The following is a 23,256-nucleotide window of genomic DNA, read 5'->3' on the forward strand; positions in this document are numbered from 1 at the left end:
AGTTTTCTAGCCTCTAGGGGGATTTGCGTTGTCGCTCCGCTGGCGCCAGCATTTATGCAAAGCGGACGCGTTATGGATTTAAATGGCGTCGGATATCGAATTGACTAGATCGTAAAACTGTGGACGGAATTGTAGCTTTTACGACTTATTAATGTCCCACATCCCTATTTTCCGGCGCCGTGGGGGGATTTGCGAAAGCTCCGCGAGACTCATTCAACAACACAAGGGAACTTTAGTTCCTGGATCGTGGCGAAATGCCACCCATTCTGGCCGTTCCGGTGGTGCGTAACGTGTGAACGTCACGAGCGTCCACATTCCGCTAACCGCATATATTTCACGCTCTTCGTAGGCTTAATGTCTGCCGGTAGCTTCTGTTTTACCGCCAATCGTCTTATGAGCTTAGGAACCGCCTTTGGCGGTCTCTTCTTTAAAGAGATGTTGCAAATCGGCGGCTAGAGGAGAGTGCAAAAAAAGAAAAGGAAGTGCTTACAATCTTCGGCGCATGCAGTAAAACTAACGCCAACACTGGGAGCCACCCGGGCCGGCCGATTAGTGGCCATTCAGTCTGCCCACTTTCCACGGTAATCCTACCAGAAACAGGGAGTGTGTGCGCCGAATCTCATGGAACGCTCTCGAAGATCCGCGTCCATCGCGTCCGGCTTCGGCGGCGCCAACTATGCCCGACGGCCATCGTTAGCACGCTGACGGGCATTAATTTCGCTAAATCCGGCCAGACGGTAGCTACCGACCAACGGCCAACTGACATATGACACCCGGCCGACGGACGGGCGCCCGCTCGGTCTGGCTCGCTCGATCGTCGATCATCGGTGGTCGTTTGAATAATTTTGCGCTTTTATCGATTTGCTAATAACATATAAAGTTTCTAACGATCCTACCATCGCTGGCCCCCTTTCGTCGTCTTCCGGAGCGGGTGCCCCGTGGAGAATCTAGTTTCATCGTAAAGGGGCGCGATAGGAGGCGCTATCAGTACGAGCCCGACCAACATGATACATTTCCCCTCGTTTTGCGACGGGTGGCATTGGTTAATTTTTTTTGTTCGTGTAGTGTCCATTTTCAACGATTTGATTAACGTTTATGCTTTGTCTTTTTATCCGTTTTGTTGCTGGTTCTTTTACGTTGCGACCTCATGCGGACAGCTCAAGTGGTTAAATTTTGTGTTTTTTTGACAAATTAGATATCCGCAGGTGTCCTTCCATTTGGTGGTCTAGAATTGAATCGTCAGTGAAATATCATAATAAGAACCTTTCGCGAATAGGGATCGAAAGCAGTAGTTTCAGTTTTACTATATTCTACCAAATTTATACATCCAATAAGAACTACTGCAACGTCTCATTCAAATCTATAGGACTTTATTCATCTTCGCCAAAATATTAAAATCTGACAGACCGGCCAGATATGTACGGGCTAGTCAATGTACATAATTCGTGTATATTGTATTTATTATACTTCCATCCACGTTCACGCAGCATGGCTCACACAGTTTGCCTATCGCATAACCATAAGATAATAGTCCACCATATCACCCTACTACATCTGTACAATATCGAAAGGAGTAAAGAGAAAAAAAACTAGTATTCGATCCCTCAAAAAATATATCATGCAAATCAGTGGCCCTTGGTAGGTTTTCGTAGTGCCATTACGTATCGGTTTAATTTCTATTTTGTTTTTTGTTTTTGCGCAATAAAAACAAAAACACACTCGATATTCGACACGAAATTTTATACATTCCTACATTTAAAATTACCCATCTCAGCATTTTCCTATCGTATGAGTCAATCAAACCTTCCGTCTATTGCTTTTCCATACGATCTCGGCACCATCGTGCGTATGCACATTAGAAGTTGAGTGTTAGGCGGTGCCGCGACGACCACATCTACGACCCCAGCTCCCATTTGATAATGTGCGGCTCAATGCAAAGCCGCTGCTGCATGATCGACTGCATTACGTACTCGGTGGTGCAGATCTGACAGACCGCGTGCTTACCCTTCTGGATGAACGGCTGTATGATGATGCGATCCTCCGGGCAGCTCACGATCACGTAGCTGCCCGGCTTCTCCGCGTTCGTCTCCCGGATGCGCTTGATTGTGCGTGGGTTCTTCTCCACCACGCCGCCGGCCTGCTCGATCATCTGCCGTACGTCCTTGCAGGCAGGCTTCACCTGGGGCGTGACGAAGAACACCTTGCCCTCGAACAGCTTGGTGCGCGTCGGCGAATCGAGCACCGCGTGCAGATCACACTGGAACTGTCCGTTCAGCTCGGCCACGTCCAGCTTGTAGCCGTCGATCGGCAGGAAGTATCCGGCGACGGCACTATCCGAGACCCACTTGCTGCTTACCAGGTGGCGCGCGGACGCGAGGGCCAGCATCAGCTTCACCGTGCGAGCGACACGCGTCATCACGAGGTGAGTCGCCTCGCTTGGACTGGCCGTCACCTTACCACCGAGCGTTCTAGCGGAAGCCATTCGGCAAACAAATGTATGCATAAGGATAAATGTTGCCCTGGCAAAACTACCAACTCTCAAGAAATTACTTACATGATGGCACGTGTCAACCCTTCCGTGTTGTCGATCTGCGAAAACAGTATGCACGGAATGGCGTCCGAGGCAGGCTGCCGCTGGCAGACAATTTCCGCCGGGACCATCTCCATCGGTGGCATCGTGCGGGCTCGCTTTATGCCGCTAGCGGGTGGTGGCAGTTCGCTGAGCGTCCGTTTGACACGTTCGTGCGATTCTTGGGTCAAATTAATCGGAGCTTTCCAGGCAGCTGCGAGATTGATGAAGGAATAGTTGAATGTTATGTTGTTGGCGTTTGCAAAAGTGTGTTAGAATAGATTTCATTTAACCATTTTTCTAGTGCACTAGGGAAGGCCAATATTTCTTTTCGAAACCTCTTATTAAAACTATTGTTTGTCTGCAATAGAATGCAGTTTGCCGATAATAGTTATAATTGTTAATTAACTATTTGGGTTAAGGAAGAGATCTAATAATCCACAGGTTGTAAAAAGTTGTAGTGATGAAAATCAAACAATACTAAAGAATTTCTTTGTATCCTAGCATGGTAACTGAAAACTATTGATCTTCTAAAAGTGTACGATCTATATATAATGAAAACTGATAATGAATAACATATGTAATTGAGGTTGACGTTAATCGGATATCGCAATACACAAATTAAAATTACCTCGAGTTAAGGGGCTAAGTCGAGGTTCTCAAGCAAATAGCTTTGGAACAATAATAAGCACGAAAATATTCATTTGCCATTGCAACGATGTCCATTATAGACAGCACTGAGGAACAGGGTATTGAACAAGCTTAAAACTTCGATTAACTAGCATCAAGTCTAGGTTCCATACGACATCCAGAATGGATTCAGTTTGAAGACATCTAGTTTGGAGCCTATTGTGAGTTTCCCTTATTAAGAGACGGCAATCGTATGTTGCTTGGTAAAGCAAATACAAGTGAGTATGAATGCTCAGCGAACACGACGGGCTTTTATCTTATATACGGACATGAATGAATTATTATATTCTACGTTGATCGCGTATATGCATGTTTATGCCCGAAACACAGAATCGAAGCGAATAAAATATTGTATTGTGGTACCATCATAACAAATGTCGAAGACTTGTGCCATTTTGTCTGTGAAATAGGACTTTAGCAACAAATTTCGAAGTACAATTATTCTAGCACAAATCCTATAGCGGTTCAACCATTTGTAATATTAATTTTACCCTGAACAAAAAGGAAAAAGGTTTGCATAATAATAGAAATAAATGTCACTCACTCATTAGATGCATCACCAGATTGTAATCGACCCGGAAGTGGCAGGTCAGGTTGAACTGCTGGTACTTGGCCGCCTCGCACTGCTGCATCGCGTTCAGGTTCCCAAGCAGAATGTCGCTCAGCCAGACCGTATTGACCGCCGGAATGTTCCACTCCTTGGCGAACTTGTACTTCTGGTTGTCGATCTGGCGGCAGAGCAGCACCGTGTTCGCCTTGGAGAAGTACGGCGTCATGCGCGCCCCAGCCTCCTCGATCATCTGCTTGATGCGCACGCGCTCCTCGCCCTCGAACCCGGTGATCGACATGTTGTGCTTGGTGGCCGGTTTCTGACTGCCAAAGATGGCCGGTGTGGGCAGGTGCAGTGCCTGCCAGGGCGGCAGTAGCTGTCGCTTCAGCACGATATCGTTCAACCAGTAGGTGGTGATGCACCGTTTCGCGTCGCGGATGGCCTGCATGACCACGCCGTGGCGCTGGGTCCGGCACAGCACGTGTGTCACCTTCGGCCCGTAGAAAGGTTCAATTTCACCGCCGTGTTTTTTGATGATCAGCTTCCACTCCTCGATCTCGGGCGGTTCGTGCAGCTCATCGTACTCGATGATATGGAAGGTGCAGCCGAGCAGGAACAGCTCCGGGTGCAGCTTGAGGTTCGGATTGTGCCCGTAGTACTGGGGACGATGCAGTGGTGTCGGTCGTCCCGGGCTAAACTGGGCCGGACCGCCCGCCTTCATTACCGCAACACCTCCACCGGGCGTCTGCATCATGACACCGGGACCACCGACACCGGGCTGGATTGGGATGGTCGGAGATTGCACGAGCACAGGGCCACTCCCTGGTGGACCCCCCACAACCATCGGGCCACCAACGGGGACGCCACTGTTGGTAATATTGCCGAGCGTGCGCCGTACGACTTGTTGCTGCAGTTGCTGCTGATGAACTTGCTGCTGGACATGTGCCTGTTGCTGCTGAACCTGTTGTTGAACTTGTTGCTGCTGCTGTTGCTGAACTTGGACCTGTTGCTGTTGCTGCTGCTTTTGGAGCGTCAAAAGTTCCTGAGGCGATCGACCGACCGTCTGCTGAAGTGCTGCATTATGTTGCGCCGTCATTAAGCGTAACGTACCGGCAGCTGAAGGTTCCCCAGCGCTACCTGCGTTTCCCAAGGGACCACCTGCGACTCCATCGGGTAGAGGGCCCGAGGGAGCTCCTCCCGCAACCGTTGCTCCATTGCCCAACCGACTGCTCAGCATATTTGCAAGGGCCGTTTTCGTTTTGCTCTGCATTGAGCCGCCCGTTGGATCTACACCTGCAACTGACTGTGTTGCTGGGCCACCAGCCGCAACAGCTCCTGCTGCGAGTCCTTGTTGTTGCACGACCATTGGATTGCCGTCTGGCCCAACGAGCACATCTGGTGGGAAACCACCGCCTCCGGCAGGTCCCCCTCCAGGGGTGCGTGGCGACATTAGCTGTCCCTGATGCGGTGAAGAACCAGCCTGTTGTTGTTGCTGGGCTGCTGTAGCTGCTGCTACTTGCTGTTGCTGCTGATTTTGTTGCGCCTGTTCACGCTGGAGCTGCATCTGGAGCAAACGATGTTGTTGCAACCGTTGTTGCTGTTGTTGTTGCTGCTGACCATTGGGATCTGCTGGGTAAGGCGTGCCTGGCCCGGGACCAACCACGGTCTGTTGCGTAATCGGACTTAATCCCGGAGCGCTCGGTCGAAGGATTATCTGACGTGAGTTTAGCTGTTGTTGTTGCTGGTGTTGTTGCTGCTGCTGTTGTTGTTGTTGTTGTTGTTGCTGCTGCTGCTGTTGTTGCTGATGATGTAGCCAGCGAACTTGCTGCTGCTGGTTTAGCCCCGGCGGCATCGGACTACGGATGACGATCTGCTGCCGAGCGCCGGGATGGCTCCCGGGATGCCCGGGTCGGCCCTGAAAGGCAGCTTGCTGGCGTTGCATGAGGTTGTGTTTGGCTTGTAGGCGGCTGATGTATTCCTGCTGTCCGGCCGGGTCCAGCTTCATCAGTTCGGCGCGTGCCTGAGGATCGAGCTGTATCAGCTGACGCTGCATTGGTGGCCGAAGCGTGGTACGAATGTACTGTGGCTGACCACCGGGAGGACCACCCGGGCCCATGCCTTGCACGGGTGATTGTACGATCGTTTGCTGGACGATCGTCGCACCGGTGGGAATCATGGTACCCCCACCCGGGTGCTGCTGCTGCACTGGCGATTGTTGCAGCTGTCCCTGCTGTGGGGATTGTTGCGTCGGGAAAGGTGTCCCTGGTTGCAGGGGACTCTGGGGTGTCCACTGTTGCTGAGGTGTGCCGGGAGTTTGAGTAGGCGTTTGAGGTTGTTGCTGCATCATATCACCTCCTCCAGCTCCTCCTCCAAGACCAGCTTGAAGCATCTGTTGCGGCTCACCGCCAATCATCATTTGTTGCTGCTGAGGAGGAGTTTGTTGCGTTTGCTGTTGTGTCGCTCCGTTCGGTGTAAGTATTTGTTGCTGCATCATGGGTTGCTGGTTTGATATGGCACCCTGTCCGGCTTGTAACATCATCTGTTGCTGCATTGGAGCTCCATTTGGTCCGATCGTTTGTTGAATAATCTGCTGCTGTTGCTGATTCGGTAGAACGGATTGCTGAATAATTTGTTGCTGATTTATGAGCAGTTGCTGCTGCTGCTGTTGTTGTTGCTGCTGCTGCTGTTGCTGTTGCTGTTGCTGTTGCTGTTGCTGTTGTTGTTGCTGTTGCTGTTGTTGTTGCTGCTGCTGCTGCTGCTGCGATTGTTGTGGGGAAATCACTTGCTGCTGTACCATGGCTCCCTGCTGCATCATTGAATTGGGTGGTGGTTGCTGCTGCTGCTGCTGAACAACAATAGTTTGATGACCAGAAGATGTTTGAATAATCTGTTGTTGTATTGGTTGACCCTGACCCTGAATGAGCACTTGCTGATGTGGGACCTGCTGAGATGTTTGTTGCCCCTGTATCAATGGTTGCTGCTGTTGCAATTGTTGTTGATGCTGCTGTTGCATCTGTTGTTGCTGCTGCATTTGTGCACGTTGCTGTTGCAATAGGTTCTGTCCGTTCGTCGCGCTATCCTGCGATTGGCCAATATTACGTTGTTGAAGCATCTGCTGCGGTGCGTTGGCAGACATTCCTCCAGCACTGCTAACAACAATTGGCTGTTGTTGTTGCTGTTGTTGCTGTTGTTGTTGCTGTTGTTGTTGCTGTTGTTGTTGCTGTTGCTGCTGCTGTTGCTGCTGTTGCTGCTGCTGTTGCTGCTGCTGTTGCTGCTGCTGTTGCTGTTGTTGCTGCTGCTGTTGCTGCTGTTGCTGCTGTTGCTGCTGTTGCTGCTGCTGTTGCTGCTGTTGTTGCTGTTGCTGCTGCTGTGCCTGTTGTTGCTTCTGTTGTAGTTGTTGCATGTACTGCGCGCGTTGTTGCTGATTCATTTGCTGTACACTTGTGCCGGAAATGATTTGCTGCTGGTTGGTCGCCTGATTTATGATCACTATGTTCTGCCCACCACCTTGGCCCGACCCTGGAGGACCCTGGAAAACTTGCTGTTGAACAATGCGCTGGACAACTTGTGGTTGCCCTGGTGCATTGGATCCGGTTTTCATTTGCTGCTGTTGCAATTGTTGCTGAGGCTGCAGCTGCTGTTGGTCCTGTGCCTGCTGTTGCGTCTGGTCGACAACTACCTGCTTCGTGATGGTCTGATAGTTCGATGCCGTTCCAATGATCGTTTGCTGAGTAAACTTTGGCTGACCACCCATGCTTTGCGGGCCAGATGAAGAGGAGGTGGCAATGATAGTACCTTGTTGAGATTGCATTTGCGGTTGCTGCTGTTGCTGCTGTTGCTGCTGTTGCTGCTGTTGCTGCGGCTGTTGCTGCTGTTGCTGCTGCTGCTGCTGTTGCTGCGGCTGTTGCTGCTGTTGCTGCTGCTGCTGCTGCTGCTGCTGCTGCTGCTGTTGCTGTTGTTGCTGCTGTTGCTGCTGTTGCTGTTGAAATTGTAATTGCTGCGGTTGGGATTGTTGTCCCAAACTTGTACGTTGTACTTGAATCTGTTGCATTGGCTGCGATTGAGAAACCTGGATTGTTTGCTGTCCCTGCTGGAGAAGTTGCATTTGTTGCTGTTGCTGCGGCTGCTGTTGTTGCTGTCCTTGAATCATTTGCTGGCCTGGTTGTAGCTGAGTCTGATTAATAGTGATTTGACGTACAATCTGTTTTGTCTGCTGTTGACCATCACCTCCGGGCTGTACGTTGGTGACTGAGGTCTGATTAAATTGTTGCTGAGACTGGCCTTGCATTTGACCCATCTGTTGCGCTAGCCCAGTGCCGCTTTTGTATACAACCTGAATGTTTTGCTTGCCTTGTGGTTGTTGCGTTTGTTGCTGTGGCTGTTGGGTGGCTGAAGATTGTTGTACACTACCCTGTGTAGGAGTCTGTATGATCTGCTGAATAATGGTGCCGCCTTGAGTGGTAGTGGTCTGCTGGAAGTTTACATTCGATGATTGCTGCTGAGACTGCTGTAACATTTGCTGGTTGTTTTGCGGTGTCTGCTGCGATTGTTGTTGCAAAGATAGCTGTAGGATATTTCCGGTGGCTTGATTCATGGCTTGCTGCTGTTGTTGAGCTAGAAGCGCTTTTTGTAGCTGCAGTTGCTGAGCCTGTTGCTGTTGTTGCATGTTGGGACTTTGTGGTACTGGGCCCCGTAACCTCTGCGACTGCTGTTGCTGCTGCTGCTGCTGCTGCTGTGCTGGACCTTGAGCTCGAACAAATCGCGTAGGAGTGGACGGCAAATTAGGCGATTGGATAGTAGCCGGCTGTTGCTTTGGCCCCTGCAAAGACGCTCCCGTTTCCGCACCAGCTTGTCGTGGTTTAGTTTCCTCCTTTTTACCGTTTGTAGGAACTTCGGTCTTAGCGATACCTTCTTCGAAATCGAATCCCAAAATGGTATTTAACGGTTGTTGCTGCTGCTGCGGTTTTTCCGACGTTGCTTTACCTGCGGCAGGGCCGGAGGATTGTTTGAAATAAACTTGCTCCCGCAGTAGCCTCGGATGGTACACGGCGACTGGTTTGACGGTACTCGATTTCAAACAGTCGGCAACCCAATCCGGCGTCACAATGTGCACTCCCGTACCACACGACAGGGCCTTACTGTAGGCAGGTCCTCGGGGGCTTCCACACACCAAATGTGTCGTTTTTCGATCAAGTCGGCTACTGAAAGTTCCACCGTGGAACGTCAGCACGGCGTACAGCCTTCGCAGGTCGCGCGTGTCGATCTGGGTAGCGGAGAACCGTAGCCCACAGAATATGCCCGTTTTCAGCGGGAAATACGCCTTCGTTGAGGCCAGCCGGCCGAGTCGTACCGAAGCGACCACCCAAGCTTCCGTCACGGACGGAATTTCGTACAGTTCTCCGGCCTCGGTTATGTCATTTTCGTCATAGTTTGCCCCGCAAATGAGATGCGAGCAAAAGTCCATAAACTTTGAGATAGATACACCACCATCTTTCAGTAGCTTGGTTATCTGCAAGTAAGGGATATAGGGACGAGTGTGTAAGATTAATTCGTTAATGGGAAGGGCGTTCTGAAGACGCATCCACTTACCTTCGGGTCGAGCGTGCCCGTGATAAAACACTTCACGTTCTTGAACAAGTCATCCTTCACTTGGAGGCTTTCCAAATTGCTCACCGCGGATGTAGGATCGAGGCTCATTTTTCACAACGCAATTTTCACGGATTTCCACTCTCATGCAAGCACCATGGTTGGTGCAAAACCAGATAGAATAAGCGGACGTTGCTTCCCGGGCGATAATTCGGATAACATTTGTTTTTGCAAACAGAAGCAAACATTCAGAACACTCATCACGAAACACGGCAAGCGACTTCGGTTTGTGTATGTTTTGTTGCTGGTGCCAGCGATGCACACAGCGCGGCGTCCTCGTTCCCGATGCGGCCAAATGCAGAACCAGCTGCCACTAACAATGAAGGTATCACAATTCCAATATTTCAAGCTGGAATAAATGGAAATAATAGATATTTCAATGGGAAATAACCACGAAACTATTTCCCTTCGACGCGCTTTTTGTCTTCCTCTTTTCTTTGAAAATTCATGACATTTCGGTCCGCACGCTTGTCACTTTCAAGAATCATAAAAGGTTCATAAATAAGAAAGGTGAGACATGTTTCAGTTTGTTTACATTCGTTTGTTCTTTTGGTTTGCTTACGTTTATTGGTATTATATTGCACTAAACTTGAAAGAGTTTTATCTGTGAAAGCTTATTACTTATTGGAGCAGTTTTTCCTGGAAATTAACTGCATTTGTATTTGGATTATTAACCTTGGCCTAACATGTAAACAATCGCAGCTGGTAACCCTATTCCTTCTTGGTGAATTTACGTAACTTGACCACCACAGTAAACTGTCAAAATTCTCTCGAACTAGTTGTGGAACGAGCCGAAAAGTTTTGCAATCGTTTGCAAATAGGAATTTTCGCGTAATTAAACGCATAACTTCCTCACCATCGTCAAAATGTCGGCCATGAAAATCTTCTCGTTGGCAAAGCACAGTAAGTAGTGGCGTATCCGAGGTGGTTCATCTGCAATCTGCGTATCAGTGCTTGTATAATCAATTGTTTTCGTGTCCATTCCGCATCCGCAGGTAGCCGAATGATGCGTCCATCGTCGATGTCGACAGCTGCACGCTGCTACACTTCGCAGCCGAAACCGGCCGCAATCAAGCCGGAGGAATATTACTATGTAAACAATAAGGAACAAAGCATGGACATGAACGACATCACCGACCGTGCAGCGCAAACCATCTTCTGGACCGAGCTGTTCCGTGGCGCCGCCGTTACACTGGCGCACATCTTCAAGGAACCGGCCACTATTAACTATCCGTTCGAAAAGGGCCCACTGAGCCCACGTTTCCGTGGAGAGCACGCGCTGCGTCGCTACCCTAGTGGCGAGGAAAGGTGCATCGCATGCAAATTGTGCGAGGCGATCTGCCCGGCGCAAGCCATTACGATTGAGGCAGAGGAGCGTGCCGATGGTAGTCGACGTACGACGCGCTACGATATCGACATGACCAAGTGCATATACTGTGGGTTCTGCCAGGAAGCGTGCCCAGTCGATGCCATCGTGGAAGGACCCAACTTTGAGTTTTCGACCGAAACCCACGAGGAGCTGCTGTACAACAAGGAAAAGCTGTTGAGCAACGGCGACAAATGGGAATCGGAAATCGCCACCAACATCAATGCTGATTATCTTTACCGTTAGGGAATGCTCATCCAATGGGTCGATTTCACTCGCAGTCAACACTTCGGAAGCAAATGTGTATAAAGCAGCTGATTAACAGTTCTAACAAATAAAGCGTTAAAGCTTCGAATCGCGCTTTCTATTACTTATTTTGCCGCAACAACAACTTAAACGTACGCATAGTAACTTACACAAAATTTATTTTAATTAAAAGAATGGATGTTTCCGGGACAGAAATGCAAAAACACGAATAAAATTCTTTTCTTTTTCACTGCACGACATGTTCCCTACTGGCCCGGTCCGGACAGAGACTTATCCATGAACTTCTTCTTGGCAAAGCACAGCCACCATTTGTTCGGTTTTCCATCTTCACCGGAAAATACGCGTTCGCATACACGAATGCCAATTTCTTGGCGCAGCTGCTGCAAATACTGTCGCATGAGGTCCGCCTCAGTCGGCGAGCTGGGTTTGGCGTACACAGCGTTCAGCGGGAAACCCGCCTCGCCCGGAATGTCGAAGCGAGAAATGGCCAACGTGTACATTTCCTGTAGGCCCTGGTTTTTGTTGGAGCATCGCTGCAACTTCTTCAGACACTCCGTAACGTAGAGGGTGATGTAGATCAGCACACGATCGACCTCAGACTTTACCTCGTACGTGCGGAAGAACACATTGGCTTTAAAGTAGTATAGCGTTTCATCGATGATATCCTGCTCCAGGCTGGCGTTTACCGGAGCCGGCCCCCGGGCTTGAGTTCGAATGGGTAATATGGCCATATTGCCCACCGATTGCGAGTAATCTTTTATTTGAGAATGATAAGCCTGTAAAATAGGATATTTTTGTTATCTTGCCATATCATTGAACACGACACGCCCGACCCGTTTCGAAAAAGCGATGACTAATGCACTCGACTGGAAAGTGTTTTGTTCCAATTGGACTATGTCGGTGCATCCAGGCTATAAAACCGTGCCAAATTACTTACCGGCATTTTTAATAAATGTGGGCCACACTTTTTCGAACTTTTCCGAATTTAGGCAACCACAAATGGCCAAAAACACCAAACAAGAGGAATTTGCAGAACGTTTACCAGTTTCGAGATTTTCCTCAATTGTTTTGACATTCCACGATGGAACGGGAGTAGTGTTGGCAGATTCGGGAGTCGATCCCTAAACGGATTCCAAGGGATTGGATCCCAGTTGACGGATTCAGATCAGATTTGACTCGTTTGAGATTTAAATCCGATTTAATTTGTTTGGGACTCGATTTCATTCGATTCTGGCATTCCCAATCTTATTTAAAATGGCTTTCCCAATCCTATTTAAAATGACTAGCGAAATAGATCTAGAATATAAAGCTATTCAAAATTCATAACACCTATGAACAATAGCCAACTATTTCTAAAATCTGTAAATTTGGTTCACGCAGACATCACAGGCATCTTTTTATCGTGTTCTATTGTATCCGCAGGTTGGTCTTTGAATTTTTGACGAACAAGTTCAGTAAGAGAAGAATCAATTACCTTCAATACACTTCCGTTTATTTTATTCGTCTTCACCATCATCCACATCCATACCTTCTTGTGTATCATCGTGCGAATCACCATCATCTTCCTGCATCGAAGCATCACCATTTTCGGAGCCACGGACATTCCTCTTCTGCTTCTCTGCTCGCTTCTCTTCGGCCGTTTTGCGGAGACCCTTCATCTTGCGCGTTTGGAGGCTATTAATGTCCTGCTTGCCGACGTGGACCCTTCCGTGGACATTACCAAGCTCGTCGCGGGAAACGTTCTTCCTTCTGGCCGCCTTCAAGATTGCCGGTTGCTTCATGGCAACCTTGTACAGATCATCAGAAGCTATCTTAGTGCGCCGTATCGACAGATCTAGTGACGGACCCATTTCAAGCAACTCAATTCTGGGTGTACGTTGACCACTCTTTTTCAACTGAATACGATAGGAACGAACCAATATCGTCAAGTCATCTGTAAGCGTGAAACTCAGTACATGCTCCAACCCCTGCAGACGAATGGTATCAACTTGATCAATACGGAACATGTCCAACAAAAGACTCTTGATTCGCCTAAGCTCCTCCGTGAGCTTCCATTTGTAGCCGTTAAAAACGATCACCGGTTTGGTGTATTGGGAAATTTTCTCCGTTTTAAACTCAACCAGGGCCTTGTAATTGTCGATGCCAAGCTCTATCATGTCGAGTACCTGTTCGTCATAGATTCGACCCATAATTAAATTATTGGGTCTTTTCTTTGAAGATGAACCGAACAAAAACAGATGGCAATCGTTTTTCTTTGCCAAACTGAAAGAAAGAACGGGTAAAATTACTTCCACTCCAATACTTAATCCGAAGGGTGTTACATACTATTCCAGCGGCGTAGCGTCATCGAACGGGGTCACATCGTTGTTCCTTCTCATCAGACAAGCGTGCGGTTTCTTCAGCATATTCAAATCCTTCAGAGCTTGTCGAATTTCATTCGAACACTTTCGACCTTCCATGATGAGTGTTTTCTTTAGGTTTTCGATGGTCTTCGGTTCACGTTCCTGCAAGGCTTTTCTACCCCGCCGGGTCGTAGGTTGTCTGAGGATGCACAAAACGTTGTGATAAGTATTTCACAAGCACTGCTTTTCTGATAAGATTAAGAGTGCGAATTTACCTGATTCTCATAGATGCCATTTTGGGGTACTTTGTTCACTTATTTAATACGAAATATTGAACATATCAGACTATTTCCAGCAAGTTTACAAAACAGTTCTGAAGCACGTTGCAGAATGTCAATTCAATTGTCAATTTCCAGTGAGACGAATCAAGGTATATGTACAGAAGGTCTAGTTATACGTGTGTTGCAGTAGGCCATCTTGTAAAAACTCATTGTCTAATCATTTTTGGCAATAGATAAACTACATTTTTCCCTCTTAGTAATTGAGTTACGATGTTCTTAATCAATGGAATAAAACCGATATCTGCCATTCTGTTCTGTTCTGAATCAGTTTTATATGACCAGACCTGGTATCCTGACTAGATGTTCAATTCAAGGGATGTTCAGGGAATGTGAATTCGCTCGCGGAGCGAAATGTCTCGGAGTTACGGGCGAAATCAGCATTCATTTATTTCAAATAAAAAATCCGTAACCCTATGTCTAATTCTCGCGACAAAACAATTATGAGTGAGAAAAATACATTGGCCATCTACGTCATCATTGATTTAAGGTTGAATTACATTCATCCCATTCATGAAATAATATTCAACAACCGATTTACACTGCTGCCAACCGTGGCCGGCGAGTGGCAGACATAATTCGCCGGTTTCGCTCGCTCTCTGTCTCTTTCTTTTGGAGCAATCTCCGAACTGTGAAAAAGAACGTCGGAAACGTCGTATCCGTTTTGTATGACTAAAATCGTGCGTTAAATTGTGCAAAAGTTCAGCGGAAGTACTTCCCACGTACTTGCCAACGTTTTGGCTTCGGTCAGAGTGTGTTTGCAGAGACTGTCGGTGTTTGGAAAGGGTAAAATTTTGCGATTGAAAATTGCGTATGCGGCGCGGAAGAGTTCCTCTTGTTCAGACCAAGCCGAAAGACAGCCATCGTCCCCTCGCCCGCCGTGCCATCCCTGCCGTCTTTGTCCAGTCATCGATTTACCGTTCGCACCCCTCCCTCCACCACGCGGAACATACCAGTCTCTTCGGAGCATAAGTTTTCTACGTGTTCTTATTTCTTCACGCGACGCTTCGTGTTCGCTTCTCGCTCTCGCCGCCGCGGCGCTGTTCGCACTTCGAGACGAAAAGTCGGATCAGTCGAAGCTCTGCGGCGGTCCGCGATTGACCGCTTTTTGTTTTCTTGTAAATTTCGCTCCAGCGAAAGAAAGCCCAGCAGCATAAAGGACAAAGCCTTTTCACAGTTCGGATACGCTAATCTAGGTATTTCAACTTGCAAAAAGTTTCATAATTAGTGCTAGGTCAGGCGGGGGTGCGCGTGTGGTGACGTGACAGACAGACGGGTTTTCCCCATTTTTTGTTTCTCCCTTTTATTTCCGTGAGCTAAATTACAGCGAAGAATGTTGAACGTATAGTGTGTCGTTAATAGGGTTGGTAATTTTGTTTCAATTTTCAGCGGATATTGCATCGCTTATCCATCGTCAGTGGAGTGTGGGGCAGCAGAAAGTAGCGGCAGAAGGAAGCAAACCGTGGTGTTTGTGAGTGTGTCTGTGCATCGCAATCAAAGCTAGCCAGTGACACACGCGCGACAATTCGCGAAGAAAAACGTTTTGCTTAAGCGCATCAAATTACTGTGGTTTATATTATTGTTCGTGTATTTGCACCACCAGCTAACAACCAGCGAAACCAGTGTTGTGTACGCTCGAAGAAACTGTTGAGGCAAGCAAACTTTTGAAGAACAAACAGAAGTAAAAAAAAAAGAACCCTCCCGATCGTTTATACATTTCGTCCCAGAAACCTACGGTGGAACGAAGCCAACAAAACCATACGAACGCTCATTGTAATATGAGTAATGCTATTAACCAAAATGGTACAGGTCTAGAGCAGCAGGTATGTACAACGTTTCTTATATTCCCTTTTTTTTACATCTCGTTTCTCATCCGATCATATTTTCACAGCGTGCGCACCGTACTGTGCTGCTGTCGTTGTTGCTAAGGGGGATTATATGATGACGATGGGATGGAATCGCTTCGTGCTAGTTATATTTTGTTTCCCCTTCCGCGCTCCCGCGTCTTCGTGCCGTGAAGGTGGCTGTGCCATTCCATGTCAAGGATTGTTACTCACGTGTATCATGAGATTTTCCAAGTTCGGGTTTCTCTCCGCCATTTGACTTACGGTGGTTCTCCCGTGCCTCTCCCTGCACCCAACACCATATGATCAACCTAGCTTTTTTTTTACTATTTGTTAGGTTATGGTGCCCGCGTGAGGCAGAATTAGTATGGTTCCACGGTGTGCCTTGCGTGTTCGACCTCTACTCCACCTAGCGAAGGTTGTCCTAGGTTTCGTGCTCTCCGCAATTCTCTACCGTTGACGCTTGTGGACGCGCAGGGTAGGGTGATGAGCTAGCAAAAGGGTTCGGTTGAAAAGTTTGCTGCAGTTGCACAACTCGCAGACGGCGGTGTCTTTTCAATGTTTTTGCAACTTTTCATTTATGTAACTGCAACCGAAGTGTGTGCGTTTCCACGAAGAATGGAAAATGTACAAATAAAGCAGAGTTGCTAACATTTCCAAGAATAGTAGTGAGGGATATTTCACCTTACGATTTGTTGGAAATGATTCACCATTGACGGTTTAGGATGTCAAAAGCATCAATCTTCATAGTGGTTGACGGAAATTCTTCGAAATTGATGATGACTCATAACCGGATCTTCAGAAAACGCCGTGGTTTCACAGCCTATTTTAATTTGTATCTCTACTATACTACTGTTTACTTCCACCTTTTGTTCGTCATCTTTTCATGACAAATGCTCTCCCATCTCAGAGCGTGTGGCATTGTGTGTAGCCTTGACTACGCTGTGTCTCGGTCGTCGCACCTACCGTTCCGGCTTGCCCTAAATCACTTCCTCTAGCGTGTTTCATTGACAACTGGATCGAAGTGTAAAAAAAAGGCTATAGAAAGGAACAAAAGCGTTCCATATAAGACATGTCTAGGTTTTTGTTTGTCCTTCATCGTGCATAATTGCGATCAATGGTGAAATGTTTCAGCTCATTGTCGACCGTGCGTCACCTTCGTCAGCTGACTAATGGACGCTGGACTAAACCATTGAACCCTTGTCAATTGGTTTTGCGTTTTGATAAAGGAGCAAACGTAGATTAACACGTGGAGTGCACGGGACAACTCTCGCCATCGAATTACGACTCATCGGAAGCAGTTTGTTTGGATTTTCTCAAATGCGTCGCGGCCGCTAACCAGGCTGCAGTTTCTGCGCACTTTGTTGTATTCACCCCTTTTTAGTTCGCCCCTCGCACATACTTCCCATACCCTCCACAACTCCAATGGCCGTTGGTTGATGCAGTGAAGCGCGTAAAAAGTGGAGTGCACAAAATGATATTGCATCGTAAAACACACTCACACTCAAACACACAAACGACTTGCGCGTGGAAGAAAGATGTTTGTTTATCGATGTTATAAAAGGCTCAACTTTCACGCCTCGTGGAAAGTAAGGTCTTTTCGCTTTCTAGTACGTAACGCGCAGTACCGTGGGCTTTGTTTATTTGTCGTTGCATAAAGAAAAGAAAGCTAAACGGTGTTTGTAACGGCCAATCGCGCGATATATAGAGCGCGTCGAGCGAATGCTGTGGCGGCCTCATTGAAGCTTTTCTAGCACCTCACAGCGCAGGGCCGGGGCCGGTTGAGGTGTGTCAAGGTGTTCTCTATGCACATGCACTATCCTGCAGCGTCGATACTGGTGCCACGATGCACTACCACCACCACATCCCCGTGGTTAGTACAGACCAGCGTCTCCTTTGTGTGTGGCGTCCGCTTCAAGCGCAGCTCTAGGTCAAAACATTCAATGTGTGTGATGGCCACGCGCGGATGCAATTCTCTGCTCTGCATGCACTTCTCCACCCTGCTTTACACTGCCTGCCATCGATCAGCGTGCACGGGGACCGATCGTGATTATCAATTGTTGGAGGCTCACGTGTATGGGTGTGTGTGTGTATGAGGGTGAGCGTGAGGAAGTACCGCGAGATGAAAGATGATCACGGGTGGCCAAATGTTGGTTTTGAGAAGAATTATCTTTTACCCACAGATTTAGAGCGAATCGATGCGGGAGATCTTAACAAATTTTCCAGCTTTTACTACATCATATCTTTTAGTTTTTATCATAAGTTTGACTGAGGACGAGGGAGCATAAAAAATCACTGACTTAGCCACTGATAATTTTACTATTATTATTAGTTGTTTGAATTAATATTTTTGATTATAAACCTTACCGATGACGAGGGAAAAAAGAGAGCTTTCAATAAAAAAATAATTTACTAAGTTCCTCGTCGATTGTATACTGAAGTCCAAAATGACATTTTCAATCATTCAACCATTCTATTACCGGTTTAAAGTTCGCATCAAAATGTTCAGTAGTATGAAGTTTTAAAAATAGTCTCATTTAATTTTTAATGAAAACAAAAGTTCCAATACCTTATTTCAATTCAATACAAAACACTTCAAACTATCTGCCAATAACCCAGCAATTTCATGCATCAGTAACTGTTGCTATTAGGGTTTTAAAGTTTTTTTTTCGGGGGAGAAACAATTTAATTGAAATATCCTTCTTGTTGCAAAATCGTAACATAAGGAGCACAGACATAAATCATAAGAAAACGACAGTGGGTAAGATGATGAAATGTTTTGAAGCGGGTCTCTCAGCCAATTCTGATGGGGTAATAGTGTGACATGTTTCTTGTTGTGTTCCTGTTCGCCTCCACCTCCCTCCTTGCCCAAAGTAGAACAGTTTAATGACCCCGCGCGTTTTCGCGTCCGCTGCTTTGTTCTGTGTATGCTCGTTTGTGTGTCTGTCTGTTCTCTGTATGTGCCTACCATGCGGCCATTGGCCGCGTCGCGGCACCATTTGATTTTCGTTCGTTCCTTGTTCTCCCCTTCTTTGGGGGTCTGTTTCTTTCCCGCCCGTTTCTGGCTTATTGCTCCATCTTTCTCGCGAATTTCCTTCGTCCGCGCTAGTTTGTAATGTGAAGCTTTCGTAAAGCTTCTCTCCCGTACTCAACATGCTTCGGTGGGGAGTTTGGTGTCTGAAAACAAGAGGAAAAAAATCGCGTGGAGGGGGCAGAAGCGAATGAACCTTTTGGTTAGCAACAAGAATCGCGAATCTAAGCAGCACAGAAAGCGTATGCCAAAGACGATGGATTTCTTCCCATCCTCGGATGGGCTGTGAAGCGAAGAGGAAAACAAAGAAGGAGGGACCATGCGCGATTTGTTTCACACAGAATTTAATTTCCCAACTTCCATTTTGTGCCATCGAAGTTGGCTTAGCGTCGATTCGACGAAGTGCTCTCCCCGTTTACAACGGTAATCCCATTTCTCGACTTGCTGTTACGACGGTGCTTTAGCGAAAATTAGTTTATTCAACTGTTCTAATAATTTTCTCTTTCCTCATTCTACCTAATTTTGTATATTACAGTTTGCTGGTCTGGACTTGCAGCAGAAGCAGCAGCAACTTGGCGGCGGCGCGGGCAGTAACCCAGAATCTGGAAATTCTAAATATCCGGCCGCGCGGTACATTCCGCCGCAGTTGCGAGAATGTGCTGATAGTGGTGGCGATTATCAACCTTCGGAGTCCGGTGCCGGCCCTGTAAGCGGCGGCGGCGGCAGTGGAGGTGGTGGCAGACGAGGATTCGGTGACTCGAATCGCAATCGCGGAGGTGGCGGCGACTACGGCCGCTACAACGATCGCGGCGACAACTTCCGCGGCGGAGATTACAATAGGCGCAGCGGGGGCGGCGGTGGCCGGTTCCAGAACGATCGCCGGGGCGGAGATTACGGCTATGGCCGCGGCGGTGGCGACCGGGGCTACAACAATGGGCGTGACGGGGGCTTTGGACGGGGCGGGGATGGCTATCAGAATTCTGAGGGTTACGGAGGCGAACGCCGGGACAACTGGCCGGCGTACGGTGGCGCTCGTGGCGGTTCGGCTGGAATGCCAGCGGGTGGTCGAGATCGCCCGGTGGACGCTCCACCCCCACAGAACGATCGCTGGCAGGATGCCGGAGCAGGCACGGAGGGACCGCCCGGACCGGGCAGCGTTGGCAGTGGTGGCGGAACGGGCCCCGGTGAGGGCGCCAGCGGCAGTGGTGGAGGACGATCGTTCTACGATAGCAGAGGAGCGAACGGCGGCGGAGGTCGCTGGCCGAGTGGCCCCGATCGGCGTGACGGTCGCGGAGGAGGAGGCGGCGGCGGAGGCGGCGGGTTCGGGCGCGGTCAGGTGGACTACACACAGCTCACCGAGCGGGACGAGCGTCTGGAGGCGGAGCTGTTCAAACACGGCAACACCGGTATCAATTTCAGCAAGTACGAAGATATTCCCGTGGAGGCGACGGGCGACGACGTGCCCGGCCACATTAATACCTTTGACGATATCGAGCTGACAGAGATTATCGACAACAACATAAAGTTGGCCCGCTACGATAAGCCGACGCCGGTACAGAAGTACGCTATCCCGATCATTCTGTCCGGGCGTGATCTGATGGCCTGCGCGCAGACCGGCTCGGGCAAGACGGCCGCCTTCCTGGTGCCGATCTTGAACCAGATGTACAAGCACGGTGCGGCCCCGCCGCCACCGAACCGCCCGATGAATCGCCGCAAGCAGTATCCGCTCGGGTTGGTGCTGGCGCCGACGCGCGAGCTGGCCACGCAGATCTTCGAGGAGTCAAAGAAGTTCTGCTACCGTTCGCGAATGCGCCCGGCCGTACTGTACGGCGGCAACAACACGCACGACCAGATGCGTGAGCTCGACCGCGGCTGCCACCTGATCGTGGCGACGCCCGGCCGTCTGGAAGACATGATTACACGTGGCAAGGTCGGATTGGATAATATCCGCTTCCTGGTGCTGGACGAGGCCGATCGGATGCTGGACATGGGCTTCGAGCCGCAGATCCGTCGTATTGTCGAGGACAGCAAGATGCCGGTGACGGGCGACCGCCAGACGCTCATGTTCTCCGCCACTTTCCCGAAGGCGATCCAGGAGTTGGCGAGCGACTTCCTGTACCGCTACATTTTCCTTGCCGTCGGCCGTGTTGGCTCGACCTCGGTCAACATCACGCAGACCATCTTCTGGGTGGAGGAGAACATCAAGCGCTCCCATCTGCTCGACCTGCTGTCGAACATCACCACCCAGAACGACGGCGACGACGAGAACTGTCTCACGCTGATCTTCGTCGAGACGAAGAAGGCGGCCGACTCGCTGGAGGAGTTCCTGTACAGCTACAACTACCCGGTCACCAGCATCCACGGCGACCGGACGCAGGACGAGCGCGAGGAGGCCCTGCGGCTGTTCCGCTGCGGCCGCTGCCCGATCCTGGTGGCGACGGCCGTCGCAGCCCGTGGTCTGGACATTCCGAATGTCAAGCAGGTGATCAACTTCGACCTGCCGTCCGAGGTGGAGGAGTACGTGCATCGCATCGGTCGTACCGGGCGTATGGGTAACCTCGGAACCGCCACGTCGTTCTTCAACGAGAAGAACCGCAACGTCGCCAACGGGCTGGTGCGCCTGCTGGCCGAGACGGGCCAGGAGATTCCCGGTTTCCTGGAGGAGATGACCAACAGCCGCGGCTATGGCGGTGGCAGTAGACGCGGTGGCGGACGTTACCCGTCACGCGGTGGTGGCGGATCGACCTTTGGTTCGCGCGATTACCGTCAGCAGAACAATACTCGTTCGAGTGCTGGCTCGCGTGACCATCGTCCTATGGGTGGCGGTGGAGGAGGTGCCGGTCCTCGTGGCTATGGAGGCGGCGGTGGTGGTGGTGGTGGCGGCTATGGCAACGGTAAGTTCACATAAAGGATTGCCGAGAATTGGTTCTTTTGTTAGGAGCAAAATTTTGAGTGAGACGATTTTTATAAAGTATTTAATTTTTACTTATCATTACGTTGATTAACAATACCGTTGGCATTTCAACTTGATTTTTGTTAACACTAGAACTACAGATTTGGTAGCGAGAAACTTTACTCCGACCATTCAAAACATTGTTTTCAATACCAAACGAGATTTTGTCTTTCAACTTCATAGAAATGAACATTTCAATAAATATATAAAAGTCATGCGACAACATCGCTGATGATCGTTTCCGAAAAAAAATATTGCGATGGAAGGTCAAAAAGACACGGGTCCCCGGAGGTAGTTGTTGTGTTAATGACGCCATGCATAGTTTGACGAACGAAGAAATGTGCTGGACTAGAACGCGTTGATTTGATCGTTCTTCAGTTCAAGCTCATCACACTTAAAAAGCGTCAGTTGATTCCTTGACTAAATCCTATTGTCTACTCACCTTTGCTACAGATCGTGACGATGGCTACGGACGCAACGGTATGGGTGGAAACTATGGCGGAAGCTACAGTAACAACGACGGCGGCAACGGCGTCGACTGGTGGGGTGATGGACACTGAGGAGTTGCAAGAAGCAGCAAAAGCGGAGGATGAACGGGCGGCCACCAAGCGGGCGCCCGCTTGTCCTCTCGCCGTACACTACTCCTCCTACCCCTCGTTGAGCTATAGCATGGGCAGAGTAGTAGCAGCACGGCACCAACACCAGCCAGCCAGCGGGCGGCCGCAAGCAGCAGCAGTAGCAACAACAGCAGCAGCAACAACAACAACAACAACATCAGCATCAGCACATTATTAACCCATACTAAGCTAATGGTATACTAATGGAGTGTGTAGCACGCAGTCAGCAAAGCAGAATTATAGGAAGCGATAAAGAGAGAGAAAGAATGAGAAAGAGAAAGGTGTGAGATGTGTGAACGCACTAGAAACACACAAATTAAAAAAAACAACATGCAGTCACGAAAATATTGTGTGTTCCGGATGCAAAAGCATCTCTAATTTCCAAACGGGAGAAGTAAGATGGACAGTTGGAATGGAAATATGTTGGAAACCAGTAATTAATTACGAAACGCGGAAACAAAAAATCCTCGTGTGGACTTCTAAATTGCAGGCGCAGAATAAGGCCAAATGCAAAGCTGATTGATTGGAAAGGCGAACGAGAATACGAAACGAAGGCAAAAGGGGCGGGTTAGGCCAAACGCGCGAGTTTAGCTCTACGAAAATGTGGTAAAAGATTTGCTGACTGCGGCACAGAATATCGTTGATCGTTTCGCTCTCAAGCCAATCGTTTCGTGATCAATGAAATTCAGAATGAATGTTTTGCTGGTTCAACACAAAGGGCAGCAGCGCGAAACACACAGTGCTCCTCTTCCCGGAGCGAACAAAAAATGGATTACGTTTTTCGCGTTCACTACGCTCGAGGGGAAAATATACACGGAATATGAAATCGAACGGCGATCAGCTGCTTCTCGGTGTTTCGGTTCTCGAGGGTTCCATTTAACGATGTAAGATGCTGCGAGAGAAGAATACCGAAGGTATGTACGAGCAGAGGCGGGGTACGCAGTACTTGCGCTCCTCCGGTGCACCCCGGTGGGTTGCCAGCAGAAGCACCCCTAAGGACACCCCCGCCACAGTAAAGACTCTTATGATGTGAGTGTGAGGTA

General features: G+C 48.9%; 5 protein-coding genes across 7 annotated transcripts; 2 read left to right on the forward strand and 3 right to left on the reverse strand.

Annotated features, from left to right (window-relative positions):
* Positions 1 to 1,348: 1,348 nt before the first annotated feature.
* Positions 1,349 to 9,678, reverse strand: LOC131260463 (PAX-interacting protein 1). Its single transcript, XM_058262191.1, has 5 exons — positions 9,399 to 9,678; positions 7,631 to 9,318; positions 3,804 to 7,210; positions 2,555 to 2,783; positions 1,349 to 2,468 (listed from the first exon to the last, which is right to left on the reverse strand). Exons 1-5 carry the CDS (start codon positions 9,504 to 9,506, stop codon positions 1,895 to 1,897), a joined length of 6,006 nt encoding a protein of 2,001 aa, XP_058118174.1. The 5' UTR covers positions 9,507 to 9,678; the 3' UTR covers positions 1,349 to 1,894.
* Positions 9,679 to 10,200: 522 nt separating this feature from the next.
* LOC131261184 (NADH-ubiquinone oxidoreductase subunit 8) lies at positions 10,201 to 11,176 on the forward strand. 2 transcript variants are annotated; one of them, XM_058263134.1, is made up of 2 exons: positions 10,201 to 10,358; positions 10,451 to 11,176. In XM_058263134.1, the coding sequence occupies exons 1-2, from the start codon at positions 10,322 to 10,324 to the stop codon at positions 11,065 to 11,067; spliced, it is 654 nt and encodes a 217-aa protein (XP_058119117.1). In that variant the 5' UTR covers positions 10,201 to 10,321; the 3' UTR covers positions 11,068 to 11,176. The 2 variants fall into 2 exon arrangements, with proteins under 2 accessions (XP_058119117.1, XP_058119118.1); XM_058263135.1 differs by having other exon boundaries at positions 10,215 to 10,362; positions 10,455 to 11,176.
* A 50-nt stretch (positions 11,177 to 11,226) lies between these two features.
* Positions 11,227 to 12,162, reverse strand: LOC131261185 (actin-related protein 2/3 complex subunit 3). Its single transcript, XM_058263136.1, has 2 exons — positions 12,026 to 12,162; positions 11,227 to 11,864 (listed from the first exon to the last, which is right to left on the reverse strand). Exons 1-2 carry the CDS (start codon positions 12,029 to 12,031, stop codon positions 11,334 to 11,336), a joined length of 537 nt encoding a protein of 178 aa, XP_058119119.1. The 5' UTR covers positions 12,032 to 12,162; the 3' UTR covers positions 11,227 to 11,333.
* A 396-nt stretch (positions 12,163 to 12,558) lies between these two features.
* On the reverse strand, positions 12,559 to 13,833 carry LOC131272406 (ribosome production factor 2 homolog). Its single transcript, XM_058274130.1, has 3 exons — positions 13,706 to 13,833; positions 13,414 to 13,629; positions 12,559 to 13,350 (listed from the first exon to the last, which is right to left on the reverse strand). The coding sequence occupies exons 1-3, from the start codon at positions 13,723 to 13,725 to the stop codon at positions 12,585 to 12,587; spliced, it is 1,002 nt and encodes a 333-aa protein (XP_058130113.1). The 5' UTR covers positions 13,726 to 13,833; the 3' UTR covers positions 12,559 to 12,584.
* A 563-nt stretch (positions 13,834 to 14,396) lies between these two features.
* Positions 14,397 to 22,607, forward strand: LOC131260198 (ATP-dependent RNA helicase bel). Of its 2 annotated transcripts, none has more exons than XM_058261874.1 (4): positions 14,397 to 14,554; positions 15,158 to 15,591; positions 19,179 to 21,537; positions 22,050 to 22,607. In XM_058261874.1, the coding sequence occupies exons 2-4, from the start codon at positions 15,547 to 15,549 to the stop codon at positions 22,154 to 22,156; spliced, it is 2,511 nt and encodes an 836-aa protein (XP_058117857.1). In that variant the 5' UTR covers positions 14,397 to 14,554; positions 15,158 to 15,546; the 3' UTR covers positions 22,157 to 22,607. The 2 variants fall into 2 exon arrangements, with proteins under 2 accessions (XP_058117857.1, XP_058117859.1); XM_058261876.1 differs by lacking the exon at positions 14,397 to 14,554 and adding an exon at positions 14,826 to 14,964.
* Positions 22,608 to 23,256: the final 649 nt, after the last annotated feature.

Source organism: Anopheles coustani, chromosome 3 (assembly GCF_943734705.1).
Source record: "Anopheles coustani chromosome 3, idAnoCousDA_361_x.2, whole genome shotgun sequence".
Classification (NCBI taxonomy): domain Eukaryota; kingdom Metazoa; phylum Arthropoda; class Insecta; order Diptera; family Culicidae; genus Anopheles; species Anopheles coustani.